Source organism: Salmo salar, chromosome 07, assembly GCF_965601325.2.
Source record: "Salmo salar chromosome 07, fSalSal1, whole genome shotgun sequence".
NCBI lineage: Eukaryota > Metazoa > Chordata > Actinopteri > Salmoniformes > Salmonidae > Salmo > Salmo salar.
This window is the reverse complement of record NC_138297.1, coordinates 77037501-77051543: the sequence shown is the minus strand read 5'-3', so window position 1 is coordinate 77051543 and position 14043 is coordinate 77037501. Positions and strand designations below refer to the sequence as shown.

Here is a 14043-nt window from a genome sequence, read left to right as displayed (position 1 = left end):
GAACGGAGCTCTATAAAATAAAAAACGGATTGACAGCATGATTTCACCTTCTTTATTAGCAGTGCAGTGACCTCTCACCCCACAATGGCGTGGGTTCATTTACCAACAATTACAAATCACATCACGGACACACGGGTCTATGGATCTTTTAGTATGGCGTCTTACTGCGGAGAGACACATTGACAGGAAGCAAACAGGCAGACAGGAAGTGGGGAACAGAAATCAGCTGAGAGGAAGGAAGGAGTTGAACATTGTGTTTATACGGTGAAGAGAACGTGACCTGGGATAGAAGGTGAGTGGACAGAGACGATCCCATGATGCCGTTCAGCCAGACAGATCCCAGTTTACAGCTTCCAGCAGGGGGGAGGAAATGACCACAACACAGAAAGTTACATAGCAGCTCTTCCTCTTCCTATTGGTTGAGAGGGCATTGACCTCCACTGTGGAGAGTTAAGGTCCTACCTATGAGCAGTGGATCAGACCATAGCTGATTACTGACCCCACTCGTCTCTCTCGGGTCCGGTCCCGTCCCCCAGTCTCTCTCGGGTCCGGTCCCCAGTCTCTCTCGGGTCCGGTCCCCAGTCTCTCTCGGGTCCGGTCCCCCGTCTCTCTCGGGTCCGGTCCCCCGTCTCTCTCGGGTCCGGTCCCCCGTCTCTCTCGGGTCCGGTCCCCCGTCTCTCTCGGGTCCGGTCCCCCGTCTCTCTCGGGTCCGGTCCCCCGTCTCTCTCGGGTCCGGTCCCCCGTCTCTCTCGGGTCCGGTCCCCCGTCTCTCTCAGGTCCAGTCCCGTCCCCCGTCCCCCTCAGGTCCAGTCCCGTCCCCCGTCCCGCTCAGGTCCAGTCCCGTCCCCCGTCCCCCTCAGGTCCAGTCCCCAGTCTCTCTCAGGTCCGGTCCCGTCCCCACCAGAGCCAGCCAGTCAGTGCCGCGTGGCCTCTATCGCCTCCTGGTGGACAGAGTGGAGGTAGTACGGCTCAGGCTGAGCCCAGGGAAGTGAACTGTAGGGGTTCTGGGTGTGGGACCGTAGAGACCCAGGTTACGGGCTGCAGATGAACGTCTGTGCTGTTTCACACTCGGGAAGGGAGAGAACACCTGACGGGAGGTGGTCCTGGGATGGTCCTGGGGCACGGAGGGGCAGGAGAGAGGGAGGGAGGGGGTAACGGGGCTGTGGGGGTTAGAGGTGGTCCTGGGATGGTCCTGGGGCACGGAGGGGCAGGAGAGAGGGAGGGTGGGGGTAACGGGGCTGTGGGGGTTAGAGGGGGTACCTGGGATGGTCCTGGGGCACGGAGGGGGTCACGGGGCAGAGGGAGGTTGAGGGGGTAACGGGGCTGTGGGGGTTAGAGGTGGTACCTGGGAGGGTCCGTGGGGGTCACGAGAGGGGCACGGAGAGAGGGAGGTTAGAGGGGGTAACGGGGCTGTGGGGGCTAGAGGGGGTAACGAGGCTGTGGGGGTTAGAGGGGGTAACGGGGCTGTGGGGGTTAGAGGGGGTAACGGGGCTGTGGGGGTTAGAGGGGGTAACGGGGCTGTGGGGGTTAGAGGGGGTAACGGGGCTGTGGGGGTTAGAGGGGGTAACAGGGCTGTGGGGGTTAGAGGGGGTAACGGGGCTGTGGGGGTTAGAGGGGGTAACGGGGCTGTGAGGGCTGTGGGGGTTAGAGGGGGTAACGGGGCTGTGGGGGTTAGAGGGGGTAACGGGGCTGGGGGGGTTAGAGGGGGTAACAGGGCTGGGGGGGTTAGAGAGGGTAACGGGGCTGTGGGGGTTAGAGAGGGTAACAGGGCTGTGGGGGTTAGAGAGGGTAACGGGGCTGTGGGGGTTAGAGAGGGTAACAGGGTTAGAGGGGGTAACAGGGCTGTGGGGGTTAGAGAGGGTAACAGGGCTGTGGGGGTTAGAGAGGGTAACAGGGTTAGAGGGGGTAACAGGGCTGTGGGGGTTAGAGAGGGTAACAGGGCTGTGGGGGTTAGAGAGGGTAACAGGGTTACCAGGGGAGCATCTCATACAGTAGATGTTCTGATAGGAGACTGAAGGGTCGGACTGTTGACCGTGGAGGTGTGATGAGGATGGTCGAGGAAGAGGAGGCAGGACAGGCAGCTCTGGGATGGAGGGAGAGGAGGGCGGCGCGTCCGGGCTAGAGGAGGGCGGCGCGTCCGGGTCAGAGGAGGGCGGCGCGTCCGGGTCAGAGGAGGGCGGCGCGTCCGGGTCAGAGGAGGGCGGCGCGTCCGGGTCAGAGGAGGGCGGCGCGTCCGGGTCAGAGGAGGGCGGCGCGTCCGGGCTAGAGGAGGGCGGCGCGTCCGGGTCAGAGGAGGGCGGCGCGTCCGGGCCAGAGGAGGGCGGCGCGTCCGGGTCAGAGGAGGGCGGCGCGTCCGGGCGAGAGGAGGGCGGCGCGTCCGGGCCAGAGGAGGGCGGCGCGTCCGGGCCAGAGGAGGGCGGCGCGTCCGGGCCAGAGGAGGGCGGCGCGTCCGGGCCAGAGGAGGGCGGCGCGTCCGGGCCAGAGGAGGGCGGCGCGTCCGGGCCAGAGGAGGGCGGCGCGTCCGGGCCAGAGGAGGGCGGCGCGTCCGGGCCAGAGGAGGGCGGCGCGTCCGGGACAGAGGAGGGCGGCGCGTCCGGGACAGAGGAGGGCGGCGCGTCCGGGCCAGAGGAGGGCGGCGCGTCCGGGCCAGAGGAGGGCGGCGCGTCCGGGCCAGAGGAGGGCGGGGCGTCCGGGCCAGAGGAGGGCGGGGCGTCCGGGCCAGAGGAGGGCGGCGCGTCCGGGCCAGAGGAGGGCGGCGCGTCCGGGCCAGAGGAGGGCGGCGCGTCCGGGTCAGAGGAGGGCGGCGCGTCCGGGCCAGAGGAGGGCGGCGCGTCCGGGTCAGAGGAGGGTCGTGGAGGTGGGGTCTGGTTTAGTTCTGACCCAGAGTTCAGCTCTAGAGACACCAGGTGCTCCTCCTCCTTCCTGGAGGTCTGGGCAGGAGACACAGGGAGGTGACTACCCTCGTCATCAGCCTTTCCCTCACCCACTCCATCTCTCTCCTCCTCCTCCTCCTCCTCCGTCTGACCAGGGCGTCTGTCCTCCTCCTCCTCCTCCTCCTCTTCCGTCTGACGAGGGCGTCTGTCCTCCTCCTCCTCCTCCTCCTCCTCCTCCTCCTCTTCCGTCTGACGAGGGCGTCTGTCCTCCTCCTCCTCCTCCGTCTGACGAGGCCGTCTGTCCTCCTCGTCTCCAAACCCTAGCTGTACCCGGGCTGTGTTCCTGCGTTGGGTTCGTACGTGGGCTCGCCAGGGGGACCTCGCCCTGCTCCGACAGTCTTCAGCGCGAGATACCAGTCCGTTCCTCTCCCTCTCCCCTCTAGGGGGGACGGTGGCAGGGCTGGACTGTTCCTGGGACAGGGGGACACCTCCCTGCAGGCCGTGGGGACAGGACGGAGGCCGTTCCCGGCCGTTCCTGGGCTTCCTGCCTAGCAACAGGTGGTTGACGACAGGAGAAGGACGGAGTTGAGATGCTAAAACACTGGTGGCTGGACATCGATCTACAGGAGAGAGAGAGAGAGAGAAGACATACACAGGTCAGCTCAGTGTGTCCCGGTCTACGTTCAGTCTGCAGCAACAGGACAGTAATAACACGGAGGACTCCACATACAGCGATTAAACAACGTCCTGGCTCTGGACCAAACTCAGACCTCACCACAGAGATCACATTTATCACGGGAACGAGACGAAGAAGCTTTACGAGAGTTACAATAAAATACTGCTTTTGGGTTTATAAAAGGAGCTTTGAGTCGTGATTTACTGAAGACGGACAACATCAGGGAGTTGGAGAAATCGTTTTGGAGGGAATATAGAAGCACGGGGGGGGGGGGGGGGGGGGGGAGTCAAATCCAATGGAAGTGTGTTACATGAGTAGGTAGATTCCTATTGGGTGATGCCGTGTTTAGATGGGCAGCCGCCAGGCCAGACAGACTGACGCTCTCCTGTCAGTCAAAGAGAAGAGCGAGCAACATCAGGCCCCGGACCACCGGCGGCACCGTCCAACCTCGGACCACCGGCGGCACCGTCCCGCCCCGGACCACCGGCGGCACCGTCCCGCCCCGGACCACCGGCGGCACCGTCCCAGCCCCGAGACCACCGGCGGCACCGTCCCACCCCGGACCACCGGCGGCACCGTCCCACCCCGGACCACCGGCGGCACCGTCCCACCCCGGACCACCGGCGGCACCGTCCCACCCCGGACCACCGGCGGCACCGTCCCACCCGCGGCACCGTCCCACCCCGACCACCGGCGGCACCGTCCCACCCCAGACCACCGGCGGCACCGTCCCACCCCAGACCACCGGCGGCACCGTCCCACCCCGGACCACCGGCGGCACCGTCCCACCCCGGACCACCGGCGGCACCGTCCCACCCCAGACCACCGGCGGCACCGTCCCACCCCGGACCACCGGCGGCACCGTCCCACCCCGGACCACCGGCGGCACCGTCCCACCCCGGACCACCGGCGGCACCGTCCCACCCCAGACCACATTCTCCATCAAGGATAAACCAGACTTGTGGAGGTCTACAATTTATTTTCTGAGGTCTTGGCTGATTTCTTTTGATTTTCCCATGATGTCAAGCAAAGAGGCACTGAGTTTGAAGGTAGGCCTTGAAATACATCCGCAGGTACACCTCCAATTGACTCAAATGATGTCAATTAGCCTATCAGAAGCTTCTAAAGCCATGACATCATTTTCTGGAATTTTCCAAGCTGTTTAAAGGCCCAGTCAACTTAGTGTATGTAAACTTCTGACCCACTGGAATTGTGATACAGTGAATTATAAGTGAAATAATCTGTCCGTAAACAATTGTTGGAAAAATAACGTGTGTGTGTTACCTGTGTGTGTGTGTGTGTGTGTGTGTTACCTGTGTGTGTGTGTGTGTGTGTTACCTGTGTGTGTGTGTGTGTGTGTTACCTGTGTGTGTGTGTGTGTGTTACCTGTGTGTGTGTGTTACCTGTGTGTGTGTGTTACCTGTGTGTGTGTGTGTTACCTGTGTGTGTGTGTGTGTGTGTGTGTGTGTGTGTGTGTGTGTGTGTGTGTGTGTGTGTGTGTGTGTGTGTGTGTGTGTGTGTTACCTGTGTGTATGTACAGCCGTCTGGCCTGTTGTTGCTGATGTCTCTTCAGACGTGAGTATTGTTTCCTCAGAGCGCTGACGTCCGTACTCATCCTCTCCTGTAACATACTGTTCACGGCCGCTTGGTGCTCCGCTCTCCCGCCCCCGTCCACCGCACCCGGGCTCAGGGCCGCCATGTCACCTCCCTGCTCCCCCCAGCGCTGGTCTGGAGAGGAGAGAGTCAAACATCTCCTAGGAAATACAAGGACCAGGAGGAGAGAGGAGGAGGACTCTAGGTCTACACACACTGTCTACCACTACATTAAACTAATGGGACCAGGAGGAGGAGGAGGAGGAGGAGGAGGAGAGAGGAGGAGGAGAGAGGAGGACTCTAGGTCTACACACACTGTCTACCACTACATTAAACTAATGGGACCAGGAGGAGGAGGAGGAGGAGGAGAGAGGAGGAGAGAGGAGGACTCTAGGTCTACACACACTGTCTACCACTACATTAAACTAATGGGACCAGGAGGAGGAGAGGAGGACTCTAGGTCTACACACACTGTCTACCACTACATTAAACTAATGGGACCAGGAGGAGGAGGAGGACTCTAGGTCTACACACACTGTCTACCACTACATTAAACTAATGGGACCAGGAGGAGAGAGGAGGACTCTAGGTCTACACACACTGTCTACCACTACATTAAACTAATGGGACCAGGAGGAGGAGGAGGAGAGAGGAGGACTCTAGGTCTACACACACTGTCTACCACTACATTAAACTAATGGGACCAGGAGGAGGAGGAGAGAGGAGGACTCTAGGTCTACACACACTGTCTACCACTACATTAAACTAATGGGACCAGGAGGAGGAGAGAGGAGAGAGGAGGACTCTAGGTCTACACACACTGTCTACCACTACATTAAACTAATGGGACCAGGAGGAGGGGAGGAGGACTCTAGGTCTACACACACTGTCTACCACTACATTAAACTAATGGGACCAGGAGGAGGAGGGAGAGGAGAGAGGAGGACTCTAGGTCTACACACACTGTCTACCACTACATTAAACTAATGGGACCAGGAGGAGGAGAGGAGGAGGAGCTCTAGGTCTACACACACTGTCTACCACTACATTAAACTAATGGGACCAGGAGGAGGAGGAGGAGGACTCTAGGTCTACACACACTGTCTACCACTACATTAAACTAATGGGACCAGGAGGAGGAGGAGGAGGAGAGAGGAGGACTCTAGGTCTACACACACTGTCTACCACTACATTAAACTAATGGGACCAGGAGGAGGAGGAGGAGAGAGGAGGACTCTAGGTCTACACACACTGTCTACCACTACATTAAACTAATGGGACCAGGAGGAGGAGGAGGAGAGAGGAGGACTCTAGGTCTACACACACTGTCTACCACTACATTAAACTAATGGGACCAGGAGGAGGAGGAGGAGGAGGACTCTAGGTCTACACACACTGTCTACCACTACATTAAACTAATGGGACCAGGAGGAGGAGGAGGAGAGAGGAGGACTCTAGGTCTACACACACTGTCTACCACTACATTAAACTAATGGGACCAGGAGGAGGAGAGAGGAGAGAGGAGGACTCTAGGTCTACACACACTGTCTACCACTACATTAAACTAATGGGACCAGGAGGAGGAGAGGAGAGGGAGGACTCTAGGTCTACACACACTGTCTACCACTACATTAAACTAATGGGACCAGGAGGAGGAGGAGGAGAGAGGAGGACTCTAGGTCTACACACACTGTCTACCACTACATTAAACTAATGGGACCAGGAGGAGGAGGACTCTAGGTCTACACACACTGTCTACCACTACATTAAACTAATGGGACCAGGAGGAGGAGGAGGAGGAGAGAGGAGGACTCTAGGTCTACACACACTGTCTACCACTACATTAAACTAATGGGACCAGGAGGAGGAGAGAGGAGAGAGGAGGACTCTAGGTCTACACACACTGTCTACCACTACATTAAACTAATGGGACCAGGAGGAGGAGGAGGAGAGAGGAGGACTCTAGGTCTACACACACTGTCTACCACTACATTAAACTAATGGGACCAGGAGGAGGAGGAGAGGAGAGAGGAGGACTCTAGGTCTACACACACTGTCTACCACTACATTAAACTAATGGGACCAGGAGGAGAGGAGGAGGAGAGAGGAGGACTCTAGGTCTACACACACTGTCTACCACTACATTAAACTAATGGGACCAGGAGGAGGAGGAGGAGGAGAGAGGAGGACTCTAGGTCTACACACACTGTCTACCACTACATTAAACTAATGGGACCAGGAGGAGAGGAGAGGAGAGAGGAGGACTCTAGGTCTACACACACTGTCTACCACTACATTAAACTAATGGGACCAGGAGGAGGAGGAGGAGAGAGGAGGACTCTAGGTCTACACACACTGTCTACCACTACATTAAACTAATGGGACCAGGAGGAGGAGGAGGAGGAGAGAGGAGGACTCTAGGTCTACACACACTGTCTACCACTACATTAAACTAATGGGACCAGGAGGAGGAGGAGAGAGGAGGACTCTAGGTCTACACACACTGTCTACCACTACATTAAACTAATGGGACCAGGAGGAGGAGGAGGAGAGGAGGACTCTAGGTCTACACACACTGTCTACCACTACATTAAACTAATGGGACCAGGAGGAGGAGAGAGGAGAGAGGAGGACTCTAGGTCTACACACACTGTCTACCACTACATTAAACTAATGGGACCAGGAGGAGAGGAGAGGAGGACTCTAGGTCTACACACACTGTCTACCACTACATTAAACTAATGGGACCAGGAGGAGGAGGAGGAGGAGAGAGGAGGAGGAGAGAGGAGGACTCTAGGTCTACACACACTGTCTACCACTACATTAAACTAATGGGACCAGGAGGAGAGGTCAGAGGTCAGGAGAGGGGTCAGGGTTCAGACCAACCTTTGATGTGTTTCTGGTACCGCTGTAGTTCTGGAGCTAACAGCCCACCCAGAGGACCCAAACATCCCAACGCTGCTGTCACCACGGCATCTTCATCTTCATCCTCGTCTTCATCGCCCTCCCAGCCACCTGGACCGCCACTGGAATACAACATCATCACTTTACCAGCCACCTAGACCGCCACTGGAATACAACATCATCACTTTACCAGCCACCTGGACCGCCACTGGAATACAACATCACTTTACCAGCCACCTGGACCGCCACTGGAATACAACATCACTTTACCAGCCAGCTGGACCGCCACTGGAATACAACATCATCACTTTACCAGCCACCTAGACCGCCACTGGAATACAGCATCACATTACCAGCCACCTAGACCGCCACTGGAATACAGCATCACATTACCAGCCACCTAGACCGCCACTGGAATACAGCATCACTTTACCAGCCACCTGGACCGCCACTGGAATACAACATCATCACTTTACCAGCCACCTGGACCGCCACTGGAATACAACATCATCACTTTACCAGCCACCTAGACCGCCACTGGAATACAGCATCATCACTTTACCAGCCACCTAGACCGCCACTGGAATACAACATCATCACTTTACCAGCCACCTGGACCGCCACTGGAATACAGCATCACATTACCAGCCACCTAGACCGCCACTGGAATACAACATCATCACTTTACCAGCCACCTAGACCGCCACTGGAATACAACATCATCACTTTACCAGCCACCTGGACCGCCACTGGATTACAACATCATCACTTTACCAGCCACCTAGACCGCCACTGGAATACAACATCACTTTACCAGCCACCTGGACCGCCACTGGAATACAACATCACTTTACCAGCCACCTAGACCGCCATTGGAATACATCATCACTTTACCAGCCACCTAGACCGCCACTGGAATACAACATCATCACTTTACCAGCCACCTGGACCGCCACTGGAATACAACATCATCACTTTACCAGCCACCTGGACCGCCACTGGAATACAACATCATCACTTTACCAGCCACCTGGACCGCCACTGGAATACAACATCACTTTACCAGCCACCTAGACCGCCACTGGATTACAACATCATCACTTTACCAGCCACCTGGACCGCCACTGGAATACAACATCATCACTTTACCAGCCACCTGGACCGCCACTGGAATACAACATCACTTTACCAGCCACCTAGACCGCCACTGGATTACAACATCATCACTTTACCAGCCACCTAGACCGCCACTGGAATACAACATCACTTTACCAGCCACCTGGACCGCCACTGGAATACAGCATCATCACCCTACCATCACCAGACCCGCCTGTACACAACGACCAGACCCGCCTGTACACAACGACTAGACCCGCCTGTACACACACTACATGACCTGTAGATATGAGCTTGACCAACCTGCCGTTGGGGTTGGATGTGGGGAAGGGAGTGATGTTGTAGGTGTATTTCTCTCGGAGTTCAGCCAGCTGAGGGAACGGAAACGCAGCCATGGAGTAGACCGTCTGGAGAGACAAGAAGGATCAGGGTAGTAGACTGTCTGGAGAGACCAGAGGGATCAGGGTAGTAGACTGGAGAGACCAGAGGGATCAGGGTAGTAGACTGGAGAGACCAGAGGGATCAGGGTAGTAGACTGTCTGGAGAGACAAGAGCTATCAGGGTAGTAGACTGTCTGGAGAGACAAGAGCTATCAGGGTAGTAGACTGTCTGGAGAGACCAGAGGGATCAGGGTAGTAGAATGTCTGGAGAGACCAGAGGGATCAGGGTAGTAGAATGTCTGGAGAGACCAGAGGGATCAGGGTAGTAGAATGTCTGGAGAGACCAGAGGGATCAGGGTAGTAGAATGTCTGGAGAGACCAGAGGGATCAGGGTAGTAGACTGTCTGGAGAGACCAGAGGGATCAGGGTAGTAGACTGTCTGGAGAGACCAGAGGGATCAGGGTAGTAGACTGTCTGGAGAGACCAGAGGGATCAGGGTAGTAGACTGTCTGGAGAGACCAGAGGGATCAGGGTAGTAGACTGTCTGGAGAGACCAGAGGGATCAGGGTAGTAGACTGTCTGGAGAGACCAGAGGGATCAGGGTAGTAGACTGTCTGGAGAGACCAGAGGGATCAGGGTAGTAGACTGTCTGGAGAGACCAGAGGGATCAGGGTAGTAGACTGTCTGGAGAGACCAGAGGGATCAGGGTAGTAGACTGTCTGGAGAGACCAGAGGGATCAGGGTAGTAGACTGAGAGACCAGAGGGATCAGGGTAGTAGACTGGAGAGACCAGAGGGATCAGGGTAGTAGACTGGAGAGACCAGAGGGATCAGGGTAGTAGACTGGAGAGACCAGAGGGATCAGGGTAGTAGACTGGAGAGACCAGAGGGATCAGGGTAGTAGACTGGAGAGACCAGAGGGATCAGGGTAGTAGACTGGAGAGACCAGAGGGATCAGGGTAGTAGACTGGAGAGACCAGAGGGATCAGGGTAGTAGACTGGAGAGACCAGAGGGATCAGGGTAGTAGACTGGAGAGACCAGAGGGATCAGGGTAGTAGACTGGAGAGATCAGGGTAGTAGACTGGAGAGACCAGAGGGATCAGGGCGGCAGCTTAAACAGCTGGGAAATACAGGAGGACGAAGTGCTTTTTCCTCCATTATTATAGCCATGCGTTCTGAATGGTCCCGTGTGGCTCGGTTGGTAAGGCAGGGGCACTCGTAATGCCAGGGTTGTGGGTTCGATTCCCGCGAAGGGGACCAGCACGAATAAAATATGGAAAAATGTAAACACTCACTACTAAGTCTCTCTGGATAAGAGCGTCTGCTAAATGGACTAAAATGTAACATTTGTGGATGTAAATAAAGGCTGTAAAAAATGTTTGTGTTAAGAGTGGATATACAGTGTGTTCAGAATTGACAGATGACTGAATTTACAATAATTAAATAAAGGTATTGTTACTGGCCTACACACACAATACCCCATAAAGTCAAAGACCAATTAAAAAAAAATTGAAATGTTTACAAATGATGTTAAAAAATATAATATATATATATATATATATATATATATATATATATATATATATATATATATATATATATAAAAGCTGAAATGTGTTGAGTCAAATAAGTATTCAACCCCTGTGTTATGTCAAGCCTGTATAAATACAGGAGTAAACATGTGCTCAACGAGTCACAAGTGGCCTGGACTCACTCAGTACAGTAATACTGTTGTACAATGATCTGTCAGCTATGGAACCCTGACCTGTTCACCGGACGTGCTTGTTGCACCCTCGACAACTACTGTGATTATTATTATTATTATTTGACCATGCTGGTCATTTATGAACATTTTAACATTTTGACCATGTTCTGTTATAATATCCACCCGGCACAGCCAGAAGAGGACTGGCCACCCCTCATAGCCTGGTTCCTCTCTAGGTTTCTAATCTCCTAGGTTTTGGCCTTTCTAGGGAGTTTTTCCTAGGGAGTTTTTCCTAGCCACCGTGCTTCTTTCACATGCTTTGCTTGCTGTTTGGGGTTTTAGGCTGGGTTTCTGTACAGCACTTTGAGAATATAAGCTGATGTACGAAGGGCTATATATAAATACATTTGATTTGATTTGAGGTCCCTCAGTCGAGCAGCAGAATTTCAAAACACAAATAAATATTTAGGGCGAGACACACTGGCTTTACTCAGAGCCAGTGACATGTCGTCAGTAAAGATTTTAAAAAGCAAGGGGCCTAAACAGCTGCCCTGGGGAACGCCTGACTCTACCTGGATTATGTTGGATTAGCTTCCATTAGAGAACACCCTCTGTGTTCTGTTAGACAGGTAACTCTTTATCCACATTATAGCAGGGGGTGTAAAGCCATTATAGCAGGGGGCGTAAAGCCATAACAGCAGGGGGGCGTTAAAGCCATTATAGCAGGGGGGCGTAAAGCCATTATAGCAGGGGGGCGTAAAGCCATTATAGCAGGGGGTGTAAAGCCATTATAGCAGGGGGGGGGGGGGGGCGTAAAGCCATTATAGCAGGGGGGCGTAAAGCCATTATAGCAGGGGGGCGTAAAGCCATAACAGCAGGGGGGCGTTAAAGCCATTATAGCAGGGGGGCGTTACAGTCCACGAGGCCGCTCTCTCACCTGCATGAGGTGGCTACAGTCCACGAGGCCGCTCTCTCACCTGCATGAGGTGGCTACAGTCCACGAGGCCGCTCTCTCACCTGCATGAGGTGGCTACAGTCCACGAGGCCGCTCTCTCACCTGCATGAGGTGGCTACAGTCCACGAGGCCGCTCTCTCACCTGCATGAGGTGGCTACAGTCCACGAGGCCGCTCTCTCACCTGCATGAGGTGGCTACAGTCCACGAGGCCGCTCTCTCACCTGCATGAGGTGGCTACAGTCCACGAGGCCGCTCTCTCACCTGCATGAGGTGGCTACAGTCCACGAGGCCGCTCTCTCACCTGCATGAGGTGGCTACAGTCCACGAGGCCGCTCTCTCACCTGCATGAGGTGGCTACAGTCCACGAGGCCGCTCTCTCACCTGCATGAGGTGGCTACAGTCCACGAGGCCGTTCTCTCACCTGCATGAGGTGGCTACAGTCCACGAGGCCGCTCTCTCACCTGCATGAGGTGGCTACAGTCCACGAGGCCGCTCTCTCACCTGCATGAGGTGGCTACAGTCCACGAGGCCGCTCTCTCACCTGCATGAGGTGGCTACAGTCCACGAGGCCGCTCTCTCACCTGCATGAGGTGGCTACAGTCCACGAGGCCGCTCTCTCACCTGCATGAGGTGGCTACAGTCCACGAGGCCGCTCTCTCACCTGCATGAGGTGGCTACAGTCCACGAGGCCGCTCTCTCACCTGCATGAGGTGGCTACAGTCCACGAGGCCGCTCTCTCACCTGCATGAGGTGGCTACAGTCCACGAGGCCGCTCTCTCACCTGCATGAGGTGGCTACAGTCCACGAGGCCGTTCTCTCACCTGCATGAGGTGGCTACAGTCCACGAGGCCGCTCTCTCACCTGCATGAGGTGGCTACAGTCCACGAGGCCGCTCTCTCACCTGCATGAGGTGGCTACAGTCCACGAGGCCGCTCTCTCACCTGCATGAGGTGGCTACAGTCCACGAGGCCGTTCTCTCACCTGCATGAGGTGGCTACAGTCCACGAGGCCGCTCTCTCACCTGCATGAGGTGGCTACAGTCCACGAGGCCGTTCTCTCACCTGCATGAGGTGGCTACAGTCCACGAGGCCGCTCTCTCACCTGCATGAGGTGGCTACAGTCCACGAGGCCGTTCTCCAACATCTCCTGAGTGATCCATCCCATGGTGCTGTAGAAGTCATCTGCTGTTTGACAGCACTCTATATGCCTGGTGAGAGAGGGAACACAGGGGTTAGGGTGTAGGGGTTATAGGGTGTAGGGGTTATAGGGTGTAGGGGTTATAGGGGTTATAGGGTGTAGGGGTTATAGGGTGTAGGGGTTATAGGGTCAGTGTGTAGGGGTTAGGGTCAGTGTGTAGGGGTTGGGGTCAGTGTGGTGTAGGGGTTGGGGTCAGTGTGGTGTAGGGGTTATAGTGTGTAGGGGTTATAGTGTGTAGGGGTTATAGTGTGTAGGGGTTATAGTGTGTAGGGGTTATAGTGTGTAGGGGTTAGGGTCAGTGTGTAGGGGTTATAGTGTGTAGGGGTTATAGTGTGTAGGGGTTATAGTGTGTAGGGGTTATAGTGTGTAGGGGTTATAGTGTGTAGGGGTTATAGTGTGTAGGGGTTATAGTGTTATAGTGTGGTGTAGGGGTTATAGTGTGGTGTAAGGGTTATAGTGTGTAAGGGTTATAGTGTGTAGGGGTTAGTGTGGTGTAGGGGTTATAGTGTGTAGGGGTTATAGTGTTATAGTGTGGTGTAGGGGTTATAGTGTTATAGTGTGTAGGGGTTATAGTGTGTAGGGGTTATAGTGTGTAGGGGTTATAGTGTGTAGGGGTTATAGTGTGTAGGGGTTATAGTGTGTA

The 14043-nt window shown here is 55.4% G+C and overlaps 1 protein-coding gene across 1 annotated transcript in view; it reads right to left on the bottom strand.

Annotated features, from left to right (window-relative positions):
- Positions 1–931: 931 nt before the first annotated feature.
- Positions 932–14043, bottom strand: part of tbc1d30 (TBC1 domain family, member 30) — a 29750-nt gene continuing 16638 nt past the window's right edge. Inside the window, exons 9-14 of the mRNA XM_082977245.1 lie at positions 13305–13410; positions 9466–9569; positions 8029–8168; positions 5074–5277; positions 1369–3493; positions 932–1271 (exon numbers count right to left, since the gene is read on the bottom strand). Coding sequence (XP_082833371.1) covers positions 932–1271; positions 1369–3493; positions 5074–5277; positions 8029–8168; positions 9466–9569; positions 13305–13410 — 3019 coding nt within the window. The remainder of the gene's footprint in view (positions 1272–1368; positions 3494–5073; positions 5278–8028; positions 8169–9465; positions 9570–13304; positions 13411–14043) is intronic.